Source organism: Squalius cephalus (genome assembly GCF_949319135.1).
Source record: "Squalius cephalus genome assembly, chromosome: 21".
Classification (NCBI taxonomy): Eukaryota; Metazoa; Chordata; class Actinopteri; order Cypriniformes; family Leuciscidae; genus Squalius; species Squalius cephalus.
The window spans coordinates 33,346,661-33,373,016 of NC_137142.1; the positions used below are offsets into that span (position 1 = coordinate 33,346,661).

At 36.6% G+C, this 26,356-nt stretch overlaps 2 protein-coding genes across 4 annotated transcripts in view; both read right to left on the reverse strand.

Moving 5' to 3' along the window:
- The window catches only part of disc1 (DISC1 scaffold protein), a 69,638-nt gene extending 50,899 nt beyond the window's left edge, over positions 1–18,739 (reverse strand). For all 3 annotated transcript variants that reach the window (XM_079855658.1, XM_079855657.1, XM_079855656.1), the window contains exons 1-6: positions 18,179–18,739; positions 7,641–8,434; positions 7,006–7,075; positions 3,597–3,750; positions 1,721–1,817; positions 134–339 (exon numbers count right to left, since the gene is read on the reverse strand). In XM_079855658.1, coding sequence (XP_079711784.1) covers positions 134–339; positions 1,721–1,817; positions 3,597–3,750; positions 7,006–7,075; positions 7,641–8,434; positions 18,179–18,272 — 1,415 coding nt within the window. In that variant the 5' untranslated portion in view covers positions 18,273–18,739. The remainder of the gene's footprint in view (positions 1–133; positions 340–1,720; positions 1,818–3,596; positions 3,751–7,005; positions 7,076–7,640; positions 8,435–18,178) is intronic.
- A 3,695-nt stretch (positions 18,740–22,434) lies between these two features.
- The window catches only part of tsnax (translin-associated factor X), a 12,816-nt gene continuing 8,894 nt past the window's right edge, over positions 22,435–26,356 (reverse strand). The window contains exons 5-6 of the mRNA XM_079855660.1: positions 25,820–25,929; positions 22,435–23,072 (exon numbers count right to left, since the gene is read on the reverse strand). Coding sequence (XP_079711786.1) covers positions 22,695–23,072; positions 25,820–25,929 — 488 coding nt within the window. The 3' untranslated portion in view covers positions 22,435–22,694. The remainder of the gene's footprint in view (positions 23,073–25,819; positions 25,930–26,356) is intronic.

A 26,356-nucleotide genomic window follows, 5' to 3' on the forward strand; every position in this document is an offset into this window, starting at 1 on the left:
ACACTTATATAAGAGAAAATTATTGGTGCGGGTGGATTATTTGTTTTTGGCTGCGGATTTGGGGGAATGTCGGAGCTCATCCGCGCATCTCTCTCAAGGACCCGTGGGAACCCTGAGGTCCGCTTCCCCTCACCTGATGATCGCTGCTGGTGGAGACAGGCTGATCTGCGGCCGATGTTCAGAGGTGATCATGTCCTCCAGCGCTCGAGCCATCAGACGCAGCTGAGCCGAATCACAGGCTCTCAGGACGGGCTCCTCCAGCTCCTCCAGCTCCTCCTCCACAGCTCTGCTCTGCTCCTGCAGCTCCTCCAGCCTCCGCTGAAGCTCACACATCTCCTTCTGTACACACAACACACATATAAACTTACAACCTGTCTTTGTGCTCTACTAGATTAGGTTTTCATGCTTGAACGATCAATATTTTCCCCATATTCTCCATTGTTGCAGCTCCTCTCCTCCCAGTCTGTCAGTAACACTCTGGGATGTGTTTCCCGAAAGCATCGTTAGCCAACTATGGTCGCAAGTTACGCTGTTATCAGCACTTCAACGAGTCTGTGTTTCCCGAAACCATCGTTCTAACGAACATTCGCAAACAGCTTCACAAACTTGTGTGTTTGGAACGACGGCTCTCGACCTGTGGTTAGAAGTTTCTTGTTTGCATGGCATGTGGACTCAATAAATCCTTATCTTGAGCAAAATAAGCAAGCTGACATTCAGTACAACCTGTGTCTTTAATTTAGAATACATACAAATGTCTTTTACGTCTTTGAGTTTGTCAAGAGATTTAAAGCACCGTTTTTGAAGAGTGTGCATGTGTGAACGTGCTTAAGAACGAGTCTATGACTGATTCTGGAAATAAAGCAAAATAACGTAACTAAAAAATAACTGAGAAAAATGAGAATTAGTCCTCAGATGCCATGTTCGTCATTTATAGCAAAACATCTAGCGTTAATTCGATCTCAAACAGACTCATTATAAGAAGTTATTACTCCACCACCTGCGTGACGTCATTAACCAACGTGGTTGAACGACCAATTTTCGGGATTTCGGGAAAAAGTCGTGACTGGCTAGTTGATTTCTTCAACGATGCATCATACTATGGTAGTGAACCAGCGAGTTATGTCATTGTACGTGAAATGCACCCGTTTCGTTCCTGTATCTATGAAGCCCCTCCTTCTGAAAAGCACACTGTGCTCTGATTGGTCGGCTGGAGCAGTGTGTTGTGATTGGTCGAGCGCTTCGAGTGTGTTTGGGAAATGTCCCGCCCCTTACCATAACCGCCAGTTTCAACACACTACTGACTAACTCAACCAGGCCCCGCCCCTTTATTCTGCGCATTAATTATTTAAATGAGGAATATTGTGACGTGTTCGTTCCCGGAAGAAACTCAAGACTACAATGGAGGCGTTTCAGGAGTTCAGAAACACTGACACTGATATAGAGAAGAAGAACTCCCGCTGGAGGAAACCTTTTTCAACATTACACACTGAAGAAAGTTGAACATGAAAAAAAAAAAAAAACATAACAAATCCTCTTTAATAGTATGAGTCTAGATCCATAGTCGGACTAAAAGCACAGTAAACATTCAAGCAACAAAAGCTTATTAGTGCATATGTACTGTAGTACTGCAATACGTTAAACAGCCATACAAACTTCTCATTCAAGCAATGTTATGCTCTTAATAATCATATATCAGAGATGATCATATATGTGTGTTCACCTGAATCCTCTGTTTTTTCTCTAACAGTTTCTCCCGTGTTTGAGGTCGGATCTGAGAGCTTTCTGATCCCTGATTGTCACTCGCTTCACCGTTTTGCCTGTGTGAAAAAATGATTTTTGAAAAATGAAAATTATGATCACTCACGGAAAAACATGACTAGAAATGTCTTGTTAACGTTAACTAAAACTATTTAAAATAATGTATGGTAACTGAAATAAAGCTGAAATAAAATAAAATTTAAATATTACATGAAAAACAAACTTTAAAAACATAAAATTAGAAATAATTAGAAATGAGAAAATGGCAACTAACTGAAATCAAATAAATTGAAGTACTGAAATGACTAAAACTGAATTAAAAATAAATTGAAGATATATAGAAATTAGGGATGTGAAAAGATTAATCGCATCCAAAATAAGTTTGTGTTTACATAATATGTGTGTGTGTACTGTGCATAATTATTTTGTATATATATATATATATATATATATATATATATATATATATATATATATATACACACACACACTTGCATGTATATATTTAAGAAAAATGTGTTATTTATATCTAAAATATTTATATTTATATATAATATAAATTGTATATAAATATATACAGTATATACACATGCAAATATTTCTTAAATAAATACATGCATGTGTGTGTATTTATATATACAAAATAATTGTACACAGAACACACACTATTATGTGATTAATCTTATTAATTATCGCAATTAATCTTTTCCCAGCCCTAACAGAATTTTTTTTAAACTAATAAAAATGACAAAACCACAACAAAATAGCTAAAATGTAAACTAAAATAAAATAAAATAAAAACTAATTCAAAATAATACATATATTATAATATATTTAAAAAATATATAAATATATTAAATATTATATATTTTAATTAGTTATATTTAATATGCATTCAATTATGAATAATAATAATACTAAATAATTCTTTATTATAAAACTGTATTATGAAAACTGTAAATATAAAAAAAAAGCTAATTGAAAATATAAATAATTACTATAATAGCATATAAATAATACTAAAATGACACTGAATCTGTGTCACTTCTAGTCAGTGTCTCATTGATTATAATTAAGTGTCTCTGAGCTACAGCCGACAAACTATACAAAGATAAACATATGGAAACAATACGTAACAGGAAGTGCTTTTCAGACAATGACGCCACTCCTGTTTGCTTTCCTGTTTAAAAGGCTTATTTCTGGAGCTGAGATCATCTAACCAGCCTTCAAATACAATATAGTGAAGCATACTTTAACTGAGAAGAATGGATTACATTCATATCTGAGTGTAAATATAGAAAATACTATGTTTAGATCTGATGGAATTAATACTTAATACTTTTACTCAGCTAAGATGCATTAAATTGATCAAAAGAAACAGTAAACATTTATAATGTTACAAAAGATATCCATTTCAGATAAATCTATTCATCAAAGAACCCTGAAAAAATAAAATGTATCCGTTTTCATAAAAATTGTCAACATTAATAATAATAATAATAATAATAATAATGTTTCTTGAGCATCAAATCATCATATTAGAATGATTTCTGAAGGATCATGTGACACTGAAGACTGGAGTAATGATGCTGAAAATTCAGCTTTGATCACAGGGATAAATCACATTTTTAAAAATGCATTACAATAGAAAACAGTGATTTTAATTTGAAATAATATTTAATTTTTTGATCAAGCAAATGCAGTCTTGATGAGCAGAAGAGACATTCGAAAACATTAATAAATCTTACCATTACTAAACATTTGAACAGTTAGGAAAGTTCTCAGAACAGATAAGCTCTCGATGAATAAAGGTATAATGTGTTTTGATGTGTCCAGACCTGCAGTATGTGTGTGTCCTGTGGATGGCGCTGTGCACCGCTGTCCTGAGACGCTCCAGAAATCCAGTGACCTCAGGGTGTCTGGACGGGAGACCGGGCTTAAGTGTCGCTCTCTCTCTCCGCAGTTCCTCTAGTTTCTTCCCAAAACGCTCGGCTGAGCACACAAACAAAAAAAGCCTTTCAGCAATCTTTCTTTGATGGAGTAAAGCACAAGCCAAACACAAATGTACACCCGTTTCCGGTCAATTTAGGTCAAACTCAATACAAAAAATACGAAAATATCTTGCGTCAAAATAATTTATTCATAACAAACACAGAGTTATCTTAGAGTTCATGTAAGTTATAAAAACGTTATTTCGGAATGTTCTCTGAGCGTTTAAAATGTCCAGTTTTTAGAATGTTTAGAATGTTTTAGAATGTTTAATGTTGGTTTTGTGAACATTAAGGAAACATTCCATTTTGTCATTTTCCAAACATTATTGGAATGTTACTTTTGAATGTTCTCTGAACATTCTGAAACAAATTGTAACATTCAAAAAATGTTAGACAAACTTTTTGTCTAAATACAAAACCCTCCATTTAAAATGTATAAATAATGTTAAAGTGTTAACATTTTAAGAGCATTATTAAAGACCAGATGACTTTGAACAAACATTCTACATAAAATAATACTTGAAAACAAGTAACGTTAATATGTTGCTTTATGTTATGTAATTTACTTTGTAAAGCACTTTGGTCAGCTTAGCCATGTTTAAATATCCTACATAAATAAATTTGACTGACTTGCTATTTAATCTCAAAAACTAGCCAAATATCATAATTAAAATCGGGCTGTCAGATTTATTCATCTATTATTGATTACAACCCTATCTTCCACAAAAAAAGAGCCACGTTCAAGCACGTAAACCCTAATCTACAACTCAGACTCTGCAGGAAATGTGTGTGTGTGTGTGTGTGTGTGTGTGTGTGTGTGTGTGTGTGTGTGTGTGTCAGTAGAAGACAGCACAAAACAAACACAACTGACCCACTTTACACACACACACACACACACACACAGATCAGGGATCAGACCAGGTCTGGGAAAAGTCAGGGTTAGTTATGTAAGTCACAAGGTTTGTCAGGCTCTAAAGACGGGGAAAAGGCTTCCAGCTGACTAATGTAGGTCAATCATCTGATCTGATCAAATAGAAGAAGTTTTACAAGATCACACGCCAAAGACTAGAGGGACTCTTTTAAGTACAGTAACTAATGAAGCATAGGATACAGAAATTAAGACTAAAATAAGTCGTGACACACTGATGCTGCATGAAGACTGTGCTGATGATGACCAGGAGATGGCGCGGTTTGACAATGAATCGCAGAACTTATGGAAGTTATGGACTATAAATAATGTATAATGTACAGTGCTGTTTTGTACTGTTCAAAAATAGCCTGTGAAACAGCACACATGCAAAGATAAACATTTGACTACTCAGAAAAAAATGCAGTGCACAATATAAAATATTTCTCTGATTTAAACAGTTGAAAATATGCAGGAACTACAGAAATGTTCAGCAGCATTGAAGCAGACGAGGTGAACTGTGTGTCATTGCCAATAAAAATAAAATAAAAAAAACACACATGGGATGTAAAAACAATAATTTTAGGCCTGTGGCAATTATTGATTGATAGTCTGATCATGGTTACTTATTTGATCTAATCGCAATTATTTGAGATAACCGATAAATGTGGTTATAAACACTGTTATACACTACAAAAAAATAGTAAAAGATCTTCATAGGAGGCTTGTGGGTTTAATCAGACCGCAAAATATTGATAAATATAATTAAATAGATAAATATTAATGTTGTCCAGCATTAAAATCAATCATAAGGGCCTTTTTCATTATAACTTTTATTTTTCTATTATGTACGTAAAAAACATATTAGTAAAAAAAAGGCTTTTACTGTAAGAGACATGAACAAAACAGAATTAAGTCGTTTATCGATATTATTTGTATGACAATTAATCGTAAGCACAAAATTCACGATTGTGACAGGCCTAAATATTCTTGCTATCAAGTGAGCAATCACAAGTTAATGTTTTTGGTCTGGTTTGAGGTCACCATTGCTGAGTTATGACAATCAGCCGGGTGTGTTTGGTGTGTTTGCTCACCACATTAATGTGTTGAAACAGTTTTTGTCTTCTGTCATCAGCTGTGGACTTATTTGGACATACAGTAAAATTGGGCTAAATTCACAGATACAGTATGGAGTCCCTCTTGTTCTCTCTCTCTCCTCCCCCATCATGAATGGACACGCCCCTTACCGCTGATTGGCTCATTCTGTCCCTCCCCCATCATGAATGGGCACGCCCCTTACCGCTGATTGGGTCACTCTGTCCCTCCCCCATCATGAATGGACACGCCCCTTACCGCTGATTGACTCACTCTGTCACTCCCCCATCATGAATGGACACGCCCCTTACTGCTGATTGGCTACTCTGTCCCTCCCCCATCATGAATGGACACGCCCCCTACTGCTGATTGGCTCCTCTGTCCCTCCCCATCATGAATGGACACGCCCCCTACTGCTGATTGGCTCACTCTGTCTCCTCCCCCATCATGAATGGACACACCCCCTACTGCTGATTGGCTCACTCTGTCTCCTCTCCCATCATGAATGGACACACCCCTACTGCTGATTGGCTCACTCTGTCTTCTCTCCCATCATGAATGGACATGCCCTCTACTGCTGATTGGCTCACTCTGTCACTCCATCATGAATGGATACACCCCCTACCGCTGATTGGCTCACTCTGTCCCTCCCCCATCATGAATGGATACGCCCCCTACTGATGATTGGCTCACTCTGTCCCTCCCCCATCATGAATGGATACACCCCCTACTGCTGATTGGCTCACTCTGTCTCCTCCCCCATCATGAATGGATACACCCCCTACTGCTGATTGGCTCACTCTGTCTCATCCCCCATCATGAATGGACATGCCCCCTACTGCTGATTGGCTCACTCTGTCACTCCCCCATCATGAATGGACACGCCCCCTACTGCTGATTGGCTCACTCTGTCTCCTCCCCCATCATGAATGGACACGCCCCCTACTGCTGATTGGCTCACTCTGTCTCCTCCCCCATCATGAATGGACACGCCCCCTACTGCTGATTGGCTCAATCTGTCTACTCCCCCATCATGAATGGACATGCCCCTTACTGCTGATTGGCTCACTCTGTCCCTCCCCCATCACCAATGGACACGCCCCCTACTGCTGATTGGCTCCCTCTGTCTTCTCTCCCATCAACAATTCTGTTTCAGTATTCATACTAAATATACACATACTATTAGCTACAGAAACAAACTTTCATTATAATAATAATTAATCTAACAAGCACTGAGAATCTAAAATGTCTGACCTGTGTCATAGTCGTCGTCCAAAACCGCTTTGTGCTGTAATCTCTGAAGCTTCATCATTATGGACTCGATCTAAAGAGGGAAAACATTGTAAAACATTTTTTAAAATTATAGATTTATAGAATTATAGAAGACAGTTAAGCCCAGTTAATTGACTGTCACTTACAGTCAAATAAAAATTACTATCATATTTTTTATATATATATATGAAAATGAAATGATCAAAAACTGTTGTGTCGTCTGACTTTTTTTAGCAAGTAAAAGGCCTTTTTTTGCAGTGTTATGAGCAACAGTTGATTTAGCAAACACTGAAATATTAATCCTCCTATAAAATGTAGACATAATTATGGAGATATCTTTTTTTTAATAACAGTATTACTTAGACATTTTATGTGTAACAATATTTGACTATTTATGTCCTAACTTATTACTAATTATTGCACTGTTTTTACTCTTGCATTGTCTAATCTAATTTTGTGCTATTTTTTGACGAAGATGCTTAGACATACACTCTAGTTTCTAATGTTTTATTGGTCAATGTTTTTATCTTGTGTTTTGACCGGGACCTTATGTGTTTGGAATGACAATAAAATACCCTTGAACCTTGATCTTATACAGTGTTGTGTCATACTGATACCTTCGTGTTAGTGCGATTGTTCTGCAGACAGTCTTGCAGAACATCTTCGTACTTCTTTTTCAGGCCGTCCCGACTCTGTTCTGCGGACGCGGTGGCGCTCTCGTATCCAGAGGTGACCGACGAGGCCGAGGTCGAGTCTGACGAGTCAATCGAGAGCGAAGACGTGACTTCGGTGTCCAGAGAGCCAGAGTCTGAGTCCTGGATGTTTTCTTTTGCGTAAGACGTCATGGAAGACGAGGTCTGCATGTCCAGGTCTGCTAGCCACAGATCTCGGTCCAATAACAGCACTTTATGTTGCACCGACTGACCAATCGAGCCAGGCAAATGTCTTAATGCGAAAACCTCAGGTCCTGATTGGCTAATCGGAACAGAGCTGATCTCTGATTGGCTGAAGTGAGCGTGAGGTTTTAAAACACCTGAGTTTGACGTTTCAGACTTCAGTTTGTCCAGTGATGTCGATTCAGATTGTTTGTTTGTGCTCGCATCTAAAATATCACTAGTTTCTAATGACTGCTGAATGAAACTGAAGCTGGAATTGAAAATGTCGCATGATTGCGTTCGAGGATTTTCCTCTGTGTCACGCAAACTGTGAGTTTGGGACGAATCCGAAGAGTCGTCTCCCTCGAAAGCATCCTTAGAACCGCTCTTTTGAGTGCTCTCATCAGTAGACGAGCTAATAGGAGTTTTTGAATGTCCTTGTTCAGAAGCACATGGCGTTCTGGCAGCTTCGACCTGGTTAAGCGGCTCTGACCGTCTGAAACTCCACTTGCGACAGCTTCCTGGCGCTGATGCACCTGTTGAGAACAGATTGCTGGTTAAACCTCTAAGTCTGGATAATAAACCATGAGAGGAAGTTGGACATCTGACATGCAAACTTTCACAATGGTATTTTTGTAAACAAATAATGACCCATGACAGCTGCTGTCACGTGGTTCAGCTGTAAAATCTCCCTGTGATCAGTGTGTCAAATGCAATACAGCTGCTGAGAAACGACAACTAATGGGCACATCGGTAAACGAATATATAGCATTAAATATTGAACTTTTTTTACATTTAAATGTCATTTTTTGTGCATTTTACACTTTAATTTAAAACAAAACTTTAATGTAATTTAAAAAAATATTAAAATATTTTGATTTAAAACTAACGGGCACATCAGGAAATGCACAATTAAAAACAACTAAGAGTTTAATAAACTGCATATCAATAAATATTGTAATTTTTTATTATTTAGTTATTTTTAAATTGTACATTTTTGTACATTTTACACTTTAATTTTACACAAAACTTTAATGTATTTTTTTTAAATAGTTGAAATTAAAATTGAACAGAAATTAAAATAAAACTCTTAAAAATCAACTTTAAGAGTCTAATAAATTCCAAATACTTTATTAATTAATTTACTTATTTATTTTTTTAAATTGTACATTTTTGTACATTTTATTTACACTTTAACTTTACACATAACTTAAATGTTTATTGTTTTTTAAATAGCACATTAGGAAATGCACAATACAAAGAGTTAAGAGTTTAATCAATTCCATAACAGTAAATATTGTACCTTTTTACTTTTTTCCATTTAAAATATTTTTTTTTTTTCATTTTACACTAACATTTTATACAAAACCACCATTGTAACAGATGTTTACAGCGGCCACAGATATATTAATGCTGGACAACGATTAATCGCGATTAAAAGTTTGTGTTTACATAATATAATATGTGTGTGTGCGGTATATAATTAATTTGTACGTATAAATACACACATATGCATGTATATATTTAAGAAAAATTTGCTTGAATATACTGTATATATTTTTATTGCTATGGAATTTTAAAAAGAACCATCACTTTAAAGGTAATATTAAATATAAATAAATAAATAAATAAATTATATATATATATATATATATATATATATATATATATATATATATACATAAAATTAACTTAAATTAGTATTATTTGCAGGAACCCTAAAGAGTTTTAGGAGTTTTATAATAAATTACACAATACATTTAATGTTTACACTTCTGAGCAATGAAACATTCCTCTGGTTGAGTAAAACTGACTGCAAGTTTAGATGAGTTAAATGAGTTAATGAGTTCAAATGCATAAACAACAAGCCATCAGAAAATTACAAGCCCCAAACACACCAAAGAGATACAAGTATAAACCAAAACCTCCACACGACAAGTCAATGAAACACACTGGTCTGTTGTTCTGGAAGGGGACGGATCAGTGGAAACACTCTCAAATGAACTCTTTGTCTGCAGCTCTGATTGGCTCTTCGTTTAAATGCGTTTCCCACAATGCTCTCTGCAACGAATGCAGAATCCGTCCCGTGTGCAGAGTGAGAACAGCTGCAGTGCCGTTAAACGAGTCTCTCGCTGATCTTTCAAACATAAACACACAAACTCACGAGGGAGAAACAACAGCGATTCACAGGAGTGTGAGAACCGAGAGCTCAGACTAGACCATCACTGAGACAAAACCTGACCTCCGAAAAAGGAGGCAAATAGAAAGTTTATGTCACTGATTTCTATTTTTCATGTAAGATTTTATATTTGGCCACTTCTTAATGATAGAAATGCTACAACCACGGTAATTTCTTGAACAAGAAAATGTGGACATCAAAACATGCACACTAGCGAGGTCTAAACTTTTATTTTGAAATCGCGATAAATTAACAGATCGCATATTAAAAAAAATATTGATGTATATTCTCCTGCATTGGTGTATAGATCATTGTTAGAAATCTGATGAAATGGCGCACGTTGCGTTCAGTTTCGTATTTACTTCCGAGTTGCAAAATAAGGTGGGTAGTCTGAACATGTGTGGAAGTCTTAAATATGTAAGGCAAGAAAAATGCCTAATACTCTCTTTTTATCTGCTTTCTTTCACCATAAATTACGCTGAGCTAATGAAGAGCAGATGAAGAATGTTTTCTAGAGAGAAAAGAGGAGCTGCTCGAGTGACGTTATCAAGCAATCGACCACAGCAGAGATTAACAAAACCTTTGTGTCACCCGACCCCTTTTGACAAGGTATTTACTTGAAGCGCCCACAAGATCTTAAAGGGATATTTCACCGCTGGAAAGATGAGTGTGTATTTAAATTGGGTCATTTATGTAGTAGAAATGTGAAATTATTTTAGAAGTCGGTGCCTTCTAGACTGAGAAAAGCCATAAAATGTATTTTTGGCTCATGTGGATGAAAGACAACAACTCCCAGAATGCACTTGCTCCGCTGAGGCCACTCCCAAGCCACGCCTACCGGTTACAGAGGACAGTATCGGAAGACATGATACAACTAGGCTACTAGTCGACTCGAAACTGAAAAGACGGTGTTTTATCGTGAGATCCCCCTATGGGCGGGTTGAAGACATGCGGGACGAGCTCCTCCTACTGGCTGGAGTCTCTCGCCTCTGGACAAAAGAGCCTCAGATGAAGCTAAATGACGATTTTTGCGTCATCTGAGGATTTTTTCCAGACACACAATACAGAAATCTCTCGTCTCAGGGGGACATGAGGGAGGGAAGCACGGTCATTCGAAAATACTACAGAGTTTCTACTGATACAAAGCTTAATGCTAATCGGTGAAGTATCCCTTTAAGTGAATATTTCAATGGGCCTGATTTATTAAAACGGTTCTATATAAACTTGGTCACAAACAGTAAATGTGTCTCCGCAAAATGAACATAAATCTGATCTTCAATGATTTAATTACAGCCACAAATTAAAAAAGGCTTGAAGTGTCAAATTAAATTATATTTTGCTCGTATCAAAATAAAACATTCAACAACTTGAGATTTGAAATACTAGCTATAAAATATACAATAAAATTACTATACAATAGCTGTCTGTCTTTCTGTAAAGCTGTGTGTACCTAACTACTGTGCAATGCGCTATACAAATACATTTCATCTCATCTTGTACATGGCAGTGGGATTTAGCTGTAGGCCTTCATAGCAGCGGGATTCACATAAAGCTACCGCATAAAGCTAAAACAGCTCACGTTAGCTACGAGAAGTTATCGCGAGAGAACAGCTTTAGATCAGGCATAATACTGGGGTCCTAAGCTGGGACTCATCTCTATACACACCGACACTATGATGCTGTCTGGGACTCCAGTGCTAAAGGATTCGTTCACCTAAAAATGATTTCCCCCTCATTCTGTGGAACATTAGAGAAGATATTTAGAATGAAGAATAGCAGCATAAATGAAAAAAAAAAACAGTGGAGAACATCTTTGAAATGACCGTACAAACGCGAGCCCATCACTGTTCACACTGTTCGCAAAGACCCGCCCCCTTTAGTTACTGTTGCTATGTCCGACAAGCCACGCCTCTCTCACGCCACACATGTTCTCACGCAGTGAAACACACATCGCGGAGACGAGAGGACACTGACAACACACTGACAGACAGCACAGACCAGGGCACTTTTGATATGAAACAAAGTCTCAACTTTGGTCATTTTTTAAAGGGACACTAAGTGGGAATTTCTCCCATCTAGTGGTGAAACTGTATTTTGCATTCAAACGAATAATGCTCTCCAGCGCCTCACTTTTCCAAATGCACGTTGCATCTACGGTAGCCGTTATGTACCAAAAAGCTATGACAGGATGTCTTATAATAGCACTTCGAGTTTTCCTTCGGGTGAACAGGTTTGTTATTTAAAACAAACTGAAACTTGAAACAACGAAAAAAAGAATGTTACAGTATAAATTACTGACTGTGAAAAACATTAACTATGGTAGTTAGTAGTAATGCCGCCTTTATTCGTTATATTTTTGAAGTACGTGCATTGTTAGATATCATCATCATCCCTGCCTTCTCTAACGTTCCTTTACTCAATAGCTGCTATTCATCAAAGAGCCTGTTTAACTTACTATGAATAGAATAGATAAATAGATATAACTATAAATGTTCTACTGTCTATATAATAAAGTTCACAACAAAGCAATGAAAAATAAGCTTGTAATTAAGACCGTAACATTGACTTACCTGTCGAGAAGAAAGCAGACAACTTCAGCATCTCTTTTGAAAGCTTTCTCCTGCATTAGCTATCCCGACATTAACCCTTGTTTTTGTAATCTCCGGTCACGTTTCCTTTTACGGTCTATTTTGGACTTTTTCGACGACGAGGACTCATCCTGTGACTCATATGTATGTATGAATGAACGGTGTATAAATAACCATGCAGTGCAGCCTTTTAAACTTGCCGGTGCAGTGACAAGCGCCTCTCACTGCTCTGCTCCTCCGCTTCTGCTGACTTCAGTCACGTGACGCTGGTTCTGAACGAAACACGTTGTGGAAACGCGTTGGCCTAGTACTTTTTGTCCCTCTCTGCTATTATAGTTTTTCAAGATGGCGGAACTACATGGAAGCCTCCGTGGACCTACCCGTCCCATGTATATAAAGATAATAAATTCTTCGTTTACGAGGATTAGTCTGATCATTGGCATAGGTATTTGTACACCATTGAGGGCATATTTATGAATAAAAATATTGATTTTAGATAATAAAATACCTAAAAAGCTACATATTGTCCCTTTAAAGAAATTTAAACAATTAATACAGTTTTGTCACTCTTTAATGTGTCTGACAGATCGCTCAGTTAAAGCTGCTCGTGAACCGATCATCTCTTCCTTCTAGTTCATTTATAGCATCAAATAAACATGAATGAACATCAGAAGGAATGTTGTTTTAACCGCGGAAAGACGTCAGTACACTCCGTTTTTCAAATCCTCCAACGTTAATCTACTAACTCTCCTGCTTTGTCGGACACAAATGGCGGATGGTGGATTATGATTGGTCAGATCACCTGTCAATCAAACTCCCTGCAAAGGGTCAATAGAGCTGGTAAGTCCCGCCGCTTCCGCTAACCCCACTGGACCTCTAGGTTGAAAAATCGTCAGTGCAAGTGAATGGGAGAAAATAATTATTTTCTGGTCCCGTTTGAATTGTGCCATGAATGTGAACATATGTCGTCTGTGAATTTTTAATATAATTTTTCGTGTGAAGAATGCTACAATTTAGCGGGTAGAAGTTTGATACGGTTAGACTTTGTGTGAGAGCACTTTGTGGACTACAACTCTTCGCTGCTTTCAGACGGGAATCTGAAGAAAGAACAGCCGATTTGGTTTGAATGGTGACATTTGGGTACAAAACACTCAGGCATCTCGATCTGTCTCCATAGATTATCACAGCATTAGCACCGTGATTTGACAAGTGGAGGGAAAATGTGTTATGGGGTGACGTCACATAGGCGACATGTAGTCTTTCTCGTTATGTCTTTTCCACAACTGCTAGCCAAAGAATCATACAATATACTGTCAAACTCGTAACATGAAAATTTTCATAAAAATTCACAGACAACATATGTTCACATTCATGGCACAATTCAAACGGGACCAGAAAATAATTATGTTCTCACATTCACTTGCATTGACGATTTTTCAACCTAGAGGTCGACTTGGGGTTTTACGGATGGGCGGGACTTACCAGCTCTATTACAACCACAACTGAGACTCAGCATCCACCATCTGTCATGAACACTGTCTAGTTCAGCTCGAGTAGACGGCTAACAGTGATACCACACGACAGAGAACACTAAAGGTCTGCTCTCCACTCAAAAGGGAAGGAAACGGTCACAAGTCTCTGTAAAGACACATGCTTGTTACAATTCCCTAAGAGAAAAGATGAAACAATCAAGAAGATGAAAAAAAAAAGGAAGTATATGGGAAATATCTGTGTGGTTTGTTTATAAAAGTGTCTACAAAAACAACTAGAATATCTGGTGCCCAAGCAAAAGTCAAAGGTACTTTACATTTGTGGTTGCTCAAGTGAAAAGAATTCAACTTCTGGTTAATTCGGGTCAAGTCAAAATTTATACAATAGTGTTTCAAAGCAACTTCACATTAATAATAAAAAAAAACAGTGTTAATGTTGTAAAACTCATCAATTATGAAACATTCAATATCAGCCACACTGTAATAAAAATAAAAAAAATTATTTCAAACTTAAAAACTCTAGTTTAATCAAATTGGCTATACTTTACACTGACTTAAAATATATGAACAGATGAAATTGCTTAAATTATTTTGACGAGTTAAAGGAATGTAAAAGCATTTCACCATGACTTAGTTCATTTTACAGTGTAAATTAAGCTCAATATAAGCAAAATACAGCTCAATTAAGTTCAGCGTTGTTTCAATTCAGTTCAATAACTGTCTCGATGTTGCAATGTTTAACATCTCTGGTCTGGTCTGGACGTTTTTCACCGGTTTTATGGTCAATCAGGTGAAAATGGTGCATCTAATCAGTTTTAAGTTAAGTAATAACACATCTTTTCTCAACTAGACACATGAACTGAGGAATCATTTATGTCTGGAGTATAAAAAGGTTTGATCAGTTCCTCAAAGTATATGAAAAACAGCAAGTATGTGCAACAGTAACAGATGTTTGACTTTACAAACACCATTAATAATTACTGACAAACAATTTAAACGCCACACACAGCCTTCAATCAATACTGGGATAATAAAAAAGCCAGTTTTCAAGTGGCCCTGAGAGAAACACGTGTGTTTACCTTTGTCGATTAGAGAGTCTCTCTCCAAACACACTTCTGCTTTGCTCAGCCTCCCATTGGCCGCTCACGAGCGCTTCAAAGTTCACACACACATACACACACACACACGACTGAATGCTGAGGAGCTCGTAAAGAGGAAAAAGGAATGTGAGAGGAATCCGCTTCAGATCCTCGTCTGGAGACGCTTCACCACACTTACACGCATGTAAATCGTGACTCTTCCAGTGACGGCAGAGCGTTTGAGGAAGTGAGAGTTCGATGGACAAGTCTTTTCCTCTCTGCTTTTCAACACCACAGTTAAGACGAGAGTGAGAGAAAGCTCAGCTCTCTGTGTGCCCACAACAACATGATGTTCACACCAGAGCTGTCAGCAGGGAAGTGCATCTAAAAAACACATTTTTGTCACAAATAAAATAAAGCTGAAAAAAATGTATTAAATGTTAGATTAAACGCTTAGCTTAAGTCCCCCTGTGGTGAAAATCAAGTTTTTAAATGTTATTTATGTGTCTATGTGGTGTTTTTAATATGCTTTCAGACAAACCATGTGTAAATTCATAAGTCGACAGCATTGCTGAGTATTTCCTCCTTAAAACTGCAGTGAACCAAAGACAGACTCAAAAACACGCTTTGAAATCGCTGGTGTTTCTGACGTCACAAACTAACTGTGACCAATCAGATCAACGTGTGATCGTCAACCAGTGGATCTCTGAGCTGAGTGAGTGAGTGGAGGCGGGGCTCATTTGCATATTCATAGAACCGTGCATACTAAATGAGGCAAGGGTGTCCGTTACATACTATATATTTTAAGAAGAAAAAAAAAACATTTGGGCTAAATATGTCATTTTGGTGATCAAAGATTAGTTTTAAGGGATACAATTATTGACTTACAGGGGGACTTTACGGTAAAATGAAAATTAGAAATGTTGCCTTGGCCACTAACTGAAACTGTTGAAATCTGAAGTACTGAAATTACTAACCGAAATAAAAATAAAACTGAAATTAACAGTTATACTAAAATAACACTGGTTCAGACCTCTGCAGAAATGTTGGCGGATCTTATGGATGATGGATGGATGGAGATAGGAATGTTTTCTGGTGTAGTTTGTTAAGTTAGGGACTCGAGCTCAGGGGAATTTGACAAACAAAAGAAACCCTTCGTATTGCATTTAAATTTAGCAGCTGCAGTTCTGCTGAAGTTCTGGCAAAGGTTTCGACGCACTTCCTGTTCCTCGGAGAGACACAAGCCAGCTGAAAATGACTTCACACACACACACTAAACTATGTGGACTAAGGAAACTATTTGAACAGAAACAGATCTGATGATAAAGGAGCACAAGAACTATGAAAATGCATCTAAACAACAGTTATTCTGCCATCATTCTCCTTCATGTCGTTCCAAACCCTTATTATGTTTGAAATGAATGAAGCCAAACGGCAATGTTTTTCACTAATCTCATAACCAATTCCGTTACAGCAAGAATTAGACCTTTTCTGCTTTCGTTCAATGGAAAAGAGCAGCGTGAACTTCTACTAAATACTTTCTTTTGTGTTTCACAGAAGAAGAAAAATCACTTTGGATAATATTTCCAATATTTGGATAATATTTTTATTTTTGGATGCACTTTTCTTTAAAAATCTTCCATGCATTCCATGGCTGTATGTTTCACTCTGATAAACAAATAAAGATGCTCAAACTGGCCTGAATCATGCATGTAAGAACAGAACAGAGATTTTGACAGATTGACAACATCCATAAGTAGCTTCAAACTGATGGTTATCACAAATGCTCATGCTCAGTCTTGTAAGTATTTATTACTATCCAGATTGTGACACTGCAAAGCTGATAGTATAAGTCTAGAGTCTTTTAGACGTTTGCTCAGGTTTCTCTCCCACATCTTGATCTTGTATTCTGCGAGCGTTTCCATGAGTTTCGAGTTTCTCTAGAGCCGCCTGCCTGTGAGTCCCAACAATATTATGTCTGAAAGCGAGATCTGAATTGCAAAGGGCTGTTATGATTGGAGAGGATCTCGTGAAAACCTTTCTAGCCTTTTGATGGATGTCTAAAAATAATTCAACCACTAAACCACCGGCTGCTCCATCCTAATGCATTCTGACACTGTTTGTTGAACTTTGATGTGGGAAGAGATTGTGGCTAGAAGAATAAAAGAGAAAATAATGTGTTCCCAAAAGATCATATTGCACATTAGAAATATCAATAAATAAAGTTTGTACAGTTACTGTATCCGATGATAACAGCATGGTATTTTATATATACCGTGCTGTTTAATGAATTACCATGGTATATGTCAAACAGCAACAATATGGCGTTCAAAAACATGGTATAATCATCATGGGACATAATACACCATCACAACAACCGTTTACACATGCTACTTAAAGCAAACATTTACATCATATCATGTCCAATAAAACTTAAAAAAATGCTGGGTTGTTTCAACTCATGTTTGGGTCAAATATGGACAAATCCAACAGTTGGGTTTAAAAAATGTACTTTAAATATTTAGACCAAAGGTTGGGTTTAAAATGTAGGCTAATTTAAATATTTAGACCAAACGGTTGAGTTTGTCCATATTTGACCCAACCATGGGTTAAAAAACCCAGCTTTTTAGAGTGTAATATCATGATACCTTTTGGAACTTTTTTGTCAGTTTCAATTTATTACATGATATTAGATGAATGATTACCATTTGTACTGATTCACACCGAAATTACTAGTAAATTTCACTAATTATTACAAAGATACGACAGTAACACAACACATGTTGAAGTAGACAGACTAAAATACTATTTTCTTGTAAAACTTATTCCAATAATCATTGTTTTATTTTTGAACTTGAATGAAAAATATTTGTTTTACACTATACCAAGCTGTTTTCGTGCAGTGCCGATGTACATCAAGAAATACCATGGTATTTTGTCTTACCTGCTCTCACATCGCAGCGGTAACAAGTGGATTCAGTGTCCGTAATGTGTGTTTTTGAGTTGTTATCCACTCTTATCATTCCTGCGAACATCATGTTGGTTTAAACCCGGTAAATCCACGGCACTAGTTGCGATAAGTTAAACTCCCAACGCCGCGCGCGCGCGTGTCATCCTCCGATGCGCGGCGCGTGCGCTTTTGCGCGTGAACCCGACGCCGTTCACTTTCCCAGAGAAATACGAAATTTTACTTCACACTTTCCACATAACGATAGTCCGCAGATAGCAGGGTTGTCAAATATGAAATCTCAATCGATGCTTGAAGAGAAACAGATCCACACAAAAAAATGGCGAGTTTCCTGTGAGAGGAAAACGCCGAAGGGAAGCCTGAAGAAAGTTCGCGTTTGTGTCCCTCTGTTTAATGCGTATCAAAAACCTCAAGGTTCTTTATTTTATTTCCCTTTTCCGGGTGAAAAACAGAGCCACGGCACATGGTTGTCAACAATCAGACGAGAGCCGGATAACAGCCGCACTTTGTGCCGTTATGTGGCGCGTGAAGGAGTTCCAGTGACGTCAGCTGGAATTTGACTCCTCTGATTCACACTAAAGCAAAACTCCCATCAACTTCATGAACTGGACGGGCTTCAAATGCCTGAATAATGTCATTACAAAACATCAAACGGGCATTTATTGTACTGCAAAACAAAACAGAAATGTGAACAAACAATATACAATTATAGCCTATATCTGAAATGCACCTGATCCTGTTAGGACACGTGTGAACTTGACTAAAAAAAAAAAAAAGAAGAATAAAAAAGAAAAATGAAGTTAGTGAACAGAAAAGATCCTGCAGATACTTGATTTGATATTTTATCAATGACATTCATGCACTGTAAAACATTTGTGTAAAATCCTGCTGAAACTGTACAACATTTAGATTTAGCAGGACAATAAATGTCAAATCTATGCTATATATATTCAACAAGACATGTTAATATTTGGGGATATTTAATTTAATTAATCAATCAACAATACTACTGATCAGCATTACCAAACGTGGACGTTTTCCACTAGAAACAAACATTGATGTATTATTTTAATACTGTGAAGCTGCTTTGATACAATCTGTATTGTGAAAAGCGCTATATAAATAAACTTGACTTGACTTGACTTGACTTGACTTGACTTGACATGTATACATACTAAAATATTGTTTGCCAAAAGACATTTCCAGAAAGTCCCTGTATTATTATGTTGGTTGTCAGTGGGCCTATAAATTCTCAAAAGCAGATTTTAATAGTTCAAGCTGCGTTTAACAGGTATTGCCTGGGTTGAACATGTTCTGGTTTTGTCTATAATATATATTTGTCTATAATGTCTCTTAAAGGGATAGTTCATATAAAAATCATCATTTACTCACCAAGTTGTTCTAAAACTTTTAGGTAATTGAATAATCAAACGTAAAATAACATTGCATATTTTAATTTACATTTCACTGTATAACTTAAATATAAATTAATAATCTATGTTAACGCTACTACAGTGTCAAGATCAGTGAGTGCATGATTTTTTTCTTTTGTTCTTTGATTGACTAAATGACATGCAGCAGGTATAGGCCATTTTAGGCTGCTGTCACTTTAGTAAACGTACTAATATATCATTTATGAACTGGAATAATAAGCAGTCTGGAATAATAAGCCATCTGATCCGTTTCCCAGGCGTAATGCGGACACACACAGAGAGTGCTCCTGTTGTGTGTCTTTCTCTCTCTCTCAGCTGAACTGGGCTGTGTTTGTCTCGGTCAGATGAACAGAGCCGCTCTTTGTGTTGTGCTGTATAGATGGTGGAAAGGCCTGTGCTTGTCTCATAATGGTTTAATTGAGCTAAACCCATCAGAGTGTCAGAATCAAAGTCTCTTACAGACGCAGCTAAATCAAATTAACAACTGATCTTGTGACTTTAAGTCCCAATGTGAACCACTGAACCAGCAAACGACGGCTCTTCTGTGGTCAGTGTGAGTGATGTACTGTAAAGGAGAATATCCAGATTACAATAAACACACAGTTAGAATAAGATTTGGAGGTGCAACATAACGGATTTTAACTTTAACTTTTGCTGACACTTAGACTTAGACAGACTTCATGGTCATTCAACTGCACATTTTACAATATACAGTTGAGTGAAATTTCGTTGCAAGACTCCGAGCATAAAAAAAGACAATATAATTATAAGTATGAACAATATAAAAATATATGCAATATAAAATTAACAATTATGAAACAATTATGACTAGTACAAATATCTATAGCAGCAGGATGTAATGCAGTAAAAAAAGACAGATAAATGGACAATATAACATTAAAATTACTTAGTGCAAATAGGGTTCACAGTTATGTAAGTGACTAGTGTCATATGTATGGTCACTATGAAAGTCAAAATGTATTTCATGGTCACATGAAAGTCAAAGTACACTCTCAGTAAAAAAAATTATTTTTTTATATAATGACTATTTTTCACATTTTATAACTTTTATTCTGAAGTCATTGAAACTATGAAGTATGGTATAGGCCTGCCATATATGAACTACCCATCTAAAAGGGAACAAAATATTATCATTCATGGAACATTATTTTTCTGAAATGCTTCAGTTCAGTGGTTCCCAAACCTGTCCTGGAGTACCCCCAACACTGCACGTTTTCTTTGTCTCCCTAATCAAACACACCTGATTCAACTCATCAGTTCATTATCACATGGGTTAATGAGCTGATGAGTTGAATCAGGTGTGTTTGATTAGGGAAAATGCTTGTTTCAGAGAACCTGTAAAAAAAAATTTTTTATTTTTTTTTGTGTGTGCAAAATTCTACAATAAAATGTTCCCTTGCATAACCAAGAATTATTTTTATTTTTTTTAAACTGGACGTTTTGAACGTTCAAAGAACATTCAGAAATAACGTTTTCATAAGTTAATAAGAAAGTTAGCGACATTGTTTGAGATCATGTTTTTGTTTTTGTATAGTGACCAAAAATGTAAAGCTTTTTTATATTTATGTCTGTATTCCAGCTCCTGGACTGCGTATTTAAAAAAAATCATCTTGGCTTGAGACCTGAACATGTATTTTTTATATTTACCCATCATACTTTGATATTTGCATCCCTGCATCTCATGTGAACTGTAGTCGTCCCTGTAATCGCTTGATGTAGCCACTGTGTGTCAGTGCTGTACAACTTCATAAATCTCGAGCTCTCGTGTGCGAGTTGAGTCGAAATGAGAGAAAACACTAAAGCCTGAGCGAATATTATAGTGATCAACGATGTTAACAGCTGAATGATTTTTTTTTTTTTTTTTTTATGAGATTTTCTTTTTCATTCATTAATGTCCATTCATTTCAGGGGCTCAATTTGGAAATCAATTTGTGTCCTCAATATCAAACTAACATTTAGGGTGAATTCAGGTTGATTGGGACACCTTTTGCCATTGAGATGACAGGAAAAAAGTGCCCCAATCGACCTAAATTCATCATAAGTAGGAAAACAAAGTTTGTTTCTTGAGTAAAAATTAGTGCCGTGAATGCCGTCAAATCGATTAATTGCGATTAATCACACCTAAAATAAAAAGTTTGTGTTTATATATTATACGTGTGTATGCATATAAATATATATTGTGGATTGATTTCTATGTGTATTCCAAATGTATGTGGAAGATGTGGGCCAACACTATGTTGCTTTCTGTGTGTGTGTGTGTGTGTGTGTGTGTGTGTGTGTGTGTGTGTGTGTGTGTGTGTGTGTGTGTGTGCTTCAGATGCAAAAGCCTCTTAAGTGCCATCTGAAATTTTCTTCTAGAATGATCATTTTTATCAAGCTTGTATGTTTATGTTCAGTTATTTCACTTTAATGGCAATGAAAATTACCTATTAGTTGTCATTAAAGTGAAATTACTAAACCTAAATATACAAGCTTGATAAAAATTATCATTCTAGAAGAAAATTTCAGATGTTGCACATGCGCAACATCTGAAGTCTTCATATATACACACACACATATATATATATATATATATATATATATATATATATATATATATATATATATATATATATATACACACACACAGACATTATATAAACAAACTCGATTTGATCGTAGTAAAAATCAATGAATACAAAAAACCTAAGTGCAGATTGTTTTTGAGAAATAAATAACTAACCCCTTATAAAATGGACCCTGATGTGATCAGTTGAGATGTAGTTAAACATAAGGGCTGAGTTTGTACCAAAAACAAGTTTTATTGACAACCGTGATAAACATGTTTATAGCTTTCAGGTTGAAATGAAAGAACAACAGAACAATCATCTTGCAATTAATATGAAAGATGACAGCTCAAAATTGAGGAACAAGGCATGATAACAACATGCAACCATTGAAACAAATACAGATTGACAGAGAGAGATATGACCTTAAACTAAAAATACTCTCACAACATGCCCAGTCTATAGTGCAACATGCACATTCCTCTCCATATCTCACGGCATCGCATCATCCGGGTCCAAGTGCGCCGCCCTGCTGGAGAAGACGTCGGCTAGCATGTGTTTGGGAATCTCCGATCCGCGCACGCGCAGGGTGTAGCACGCGTCCTCCACCTTTCCCAGGCTCTGCCGAAGCGTGTGCAGTTTCTTGGACACCTCGTAGGGCCCCGTGTTCCCGATGAAGGAGAAGCCGTCGTGGATTTCCCTCAGGAATCCGCTGAGGAGGAACGGCGTGTCCATGTCTCCGTTGCCCACACTGCTAATGCACATGCGCATCAGCTCGCCCGTCAGGTCCGCGACGCCCAGCAGGTAATCGGTCGGCGTTATCTGGAAGGTCAGGACGCACGGACCGGGACACGTGACCTCATCTACAGCCTTCAGCAAAGAGACGAGGAAACAGTGAATATCTACTGTCAAATATGCCATAGGAGACTGATTAATCTAGTAAAGAACCAACAGTACACTCAAACCATAGACGAGGCTTAAAGGGTTAGTTCACCCAAAAATTAAAGTTCTGTCAGTAATTACCCTCCCTCATGTTCCAACCCCGTAAGGCTTTCGTTCATCTTCAGAACACAAATTAAGATATTTTTGATTAAATCTGAGAGCTGTCTCACTCCTCCGCAGCGCTTCTGGGTTGTACGTCAGAACGGAGGCTCACTATTGGCCAGCATCACACACATGACCAGTGTCGGCCAATAGTGAGCCTCCGTTCTGATGTACAACCCAGAAGCGCTGCGCTGTTACACTACGTGAACTCACTCAGAGAAACACAGAAGAAAATGAAGAGTTTAATAAAGTCGTTATTTTTGCGCACAAAAAGTATTCTCGTCGCTTGATAAACTTAAGGTTGAGCCACTGTAGTCACTTGGACTATTTTAAACATTGTCTTTACTAACTTTCTGGCCCGGCAAGTTTCAATAACAGAGAAGCCTATGGAGGAGTGAGACAGCTCTCAGATTTAATCAGAAATATCTTCATTTGTGTTCTGAAGATGAACGAAAGTCTTACGGGGTTGGAGAGTAATTACTGACAGAACTTTCATTTTTGAGTGAACTAGCCCTTTAAGTCTAGTCTCAGACTAAAATGCATGTTTGAGCTGTTTTAACTGAAAGCAACATATCTTAAAATATATCCGTGCCATTGTTTGTCTCCAGATGTCTCCAGTCATGTGGGTTTTTTCTTCAAAGACACGTTTATAAAAGCTACTTAAATGCCCTAATTGAACTAAGGCCTAATCCCGGCTTAATCTAAACCCTGCCTGTGAAACCAGGCCAAAAAGATTTATGTATTGAATTGCATTATACAATATTTCCATCCATTTGGATTACATAATCCATAACATGACTTAAACTTATACGTTTAATGTGATGCATATTTGTCAATCATACATAAATTAAACGGATACGATTTCTGAAGATGTGCTTATAAACTGAATGCGTTTTAAATACACAATAACCAGGTTTTGTATAATCAATAAATCCATTTAGTTTTAATCCCATTCATTTTAACTAACTGAATATTGCTTGATCCACAGCTAGTCATATATTAACCATATTAATACTTTTTTTTTAACTGAATAAATGTAGTTGTTTTCACAATGAACAGATTTATGCTGATTTGAAGCAATCTGAGTACATGTGTTTTGAAAATATGATTATTTATTAATAATAAACTATACCATGATTTTTTAGTGCAGAAATCTGACCTGTTTTATTTAGGCATGACTGACAAATATGCATAACATTTTGTGCATTAGTTTATGTTAAAACTGTGTAATCCAAAAGGATCGAAATTTTATATGCAAATACATCAAATACATTTTAAATTTAGGCCTAAATATGTTTTGAGTGTAGTATGTGTAGAAGTGTAGAAGCTTGTTTCCGCCACAGAGTGAAAAATAAAAAAGGTAATTGTGACTTTTTAATCTCACAATTCTGACTTTTTTTCTCACAATTGCGAGTTTACATCTCACAATTCTGACTTTTTAGCTCAGAATTGCGTGATATAAAGTCGCAATTACAGGTTATAAAGTCAAAATTGCGTGATATAAAGTCAGAATTATGAGATATAAATTCGTAATTGCGAGAAATATACTTGAAATATACTTGACTTTTTCTCAGAATTGCATGTTTATATCTCGCAATTCTGACTTTATAATACACAATTGGGAGATATAAAGTCAGAATTGCATGATATAAAGACGCAATTGCGTGTTATAAAGTCAGAATTGCATGATATAAAGTCGCAATTGCGTGTTATAAAGTCAGAATTGTAAGATATACATTATTCTGAGGTAAAACATTTTTTTTTTTTTAAAAGTCCATCTTTTTTCCCCTTAAAATTGGACTTTATATCTCACAATTGTGAGTTTATATCTCACAATTCTGAGAAAAGATGTCAGAATTGCGAGATATAAACTTGCAATTATGTGTTATATATAGTCAGAATTGTGTGATATAAAGTTGCAATTGCAAGAAAAAAAAAATCGCAATTGCGACTTTATTTCACGCAATTCTGGCCTTATATCTCGCAATTCTGACTTTATAACACGCAATTGCGACTTTTTTCGCGCAATTGCGACTATTTCTTGCAATTCTGACTTTATATCTCGCAATTGCGACTTTATTTCACGCAATTCTGACTTTATATCTCGCAATTCTGAGAAATAAAGTCAGAATTGCGAGATGTAAACTCGCAATTGTGAGATAAAAAGTCGGAATTATCTTTTAAAATGTTTTATTCTGTGGCGGAAACAAGCTTCCATAGTGTAGTGATGCTTGCCGTAGCAAACACCATTATATAAAAGAGTTTATTCACAAACAAAATACCTAAAAACTATAAATGCACAGGCCACACATTTTCCCTCAAACTAAACCAGTGCATCTAAAAATACCTCCGAGAATTATTTACAGAGAGACGTGCAAAGCAGTCAGCCCTCATGACTTTCTAAAAATAACATCAAAAGATGGAGTGATTGTCACCGATCTGATAAACCTGCTGAATGTGCTCTTGAGAACGTAGCCCGTCTATTTGAGCAAGACAACATTGAGGAGGTCATGTTTATATAAGGAGAGATGCGTAGAAGTGTTTCAGGTTGACTTTAGGATGCAATATCATACCTTGTTTTCCCTCATGAAGACCAGCCGAGCGTTGATCTCCTCCAGGCTGATCAGTGTGCGATGTCGGATGAAGTGATGGAAGGACACGGCCTCCACATACTCCTGAATCCCTGAAAATACAGAAAACAAAGACGCTCTCTCCATTACTACACTCCTTCAACTCAAAGCTTTCATTTGATCACTTCACAACACATTATTTCATTTCATTACGCTTCAAAAAGCCCAAGCCCTGATCTTGTACCTCACAACAGTCTAGTAAATCTGTGTATCTTCTAACATTTTGTTTCATAATCTTAAATAACTACAGAGATTTACACTACAGTTAAAAAAAATTTGGCATCAGTAAGGGTTTTTTTTGTTTTGTTTTTGAAAGAAGTCTCTTATACTCACCAAGGCTGCATTTATTTGACCCAAAATACAGTAAAACTTGTGAAATATTATTGTAATTTAAAACAGCTGAATTTATAGTAAAGTGTATTTTATTCCTGTGATCAAAGCTGAATTTTCAGCATCATTACTCCAGTCTTCAGTGTCACA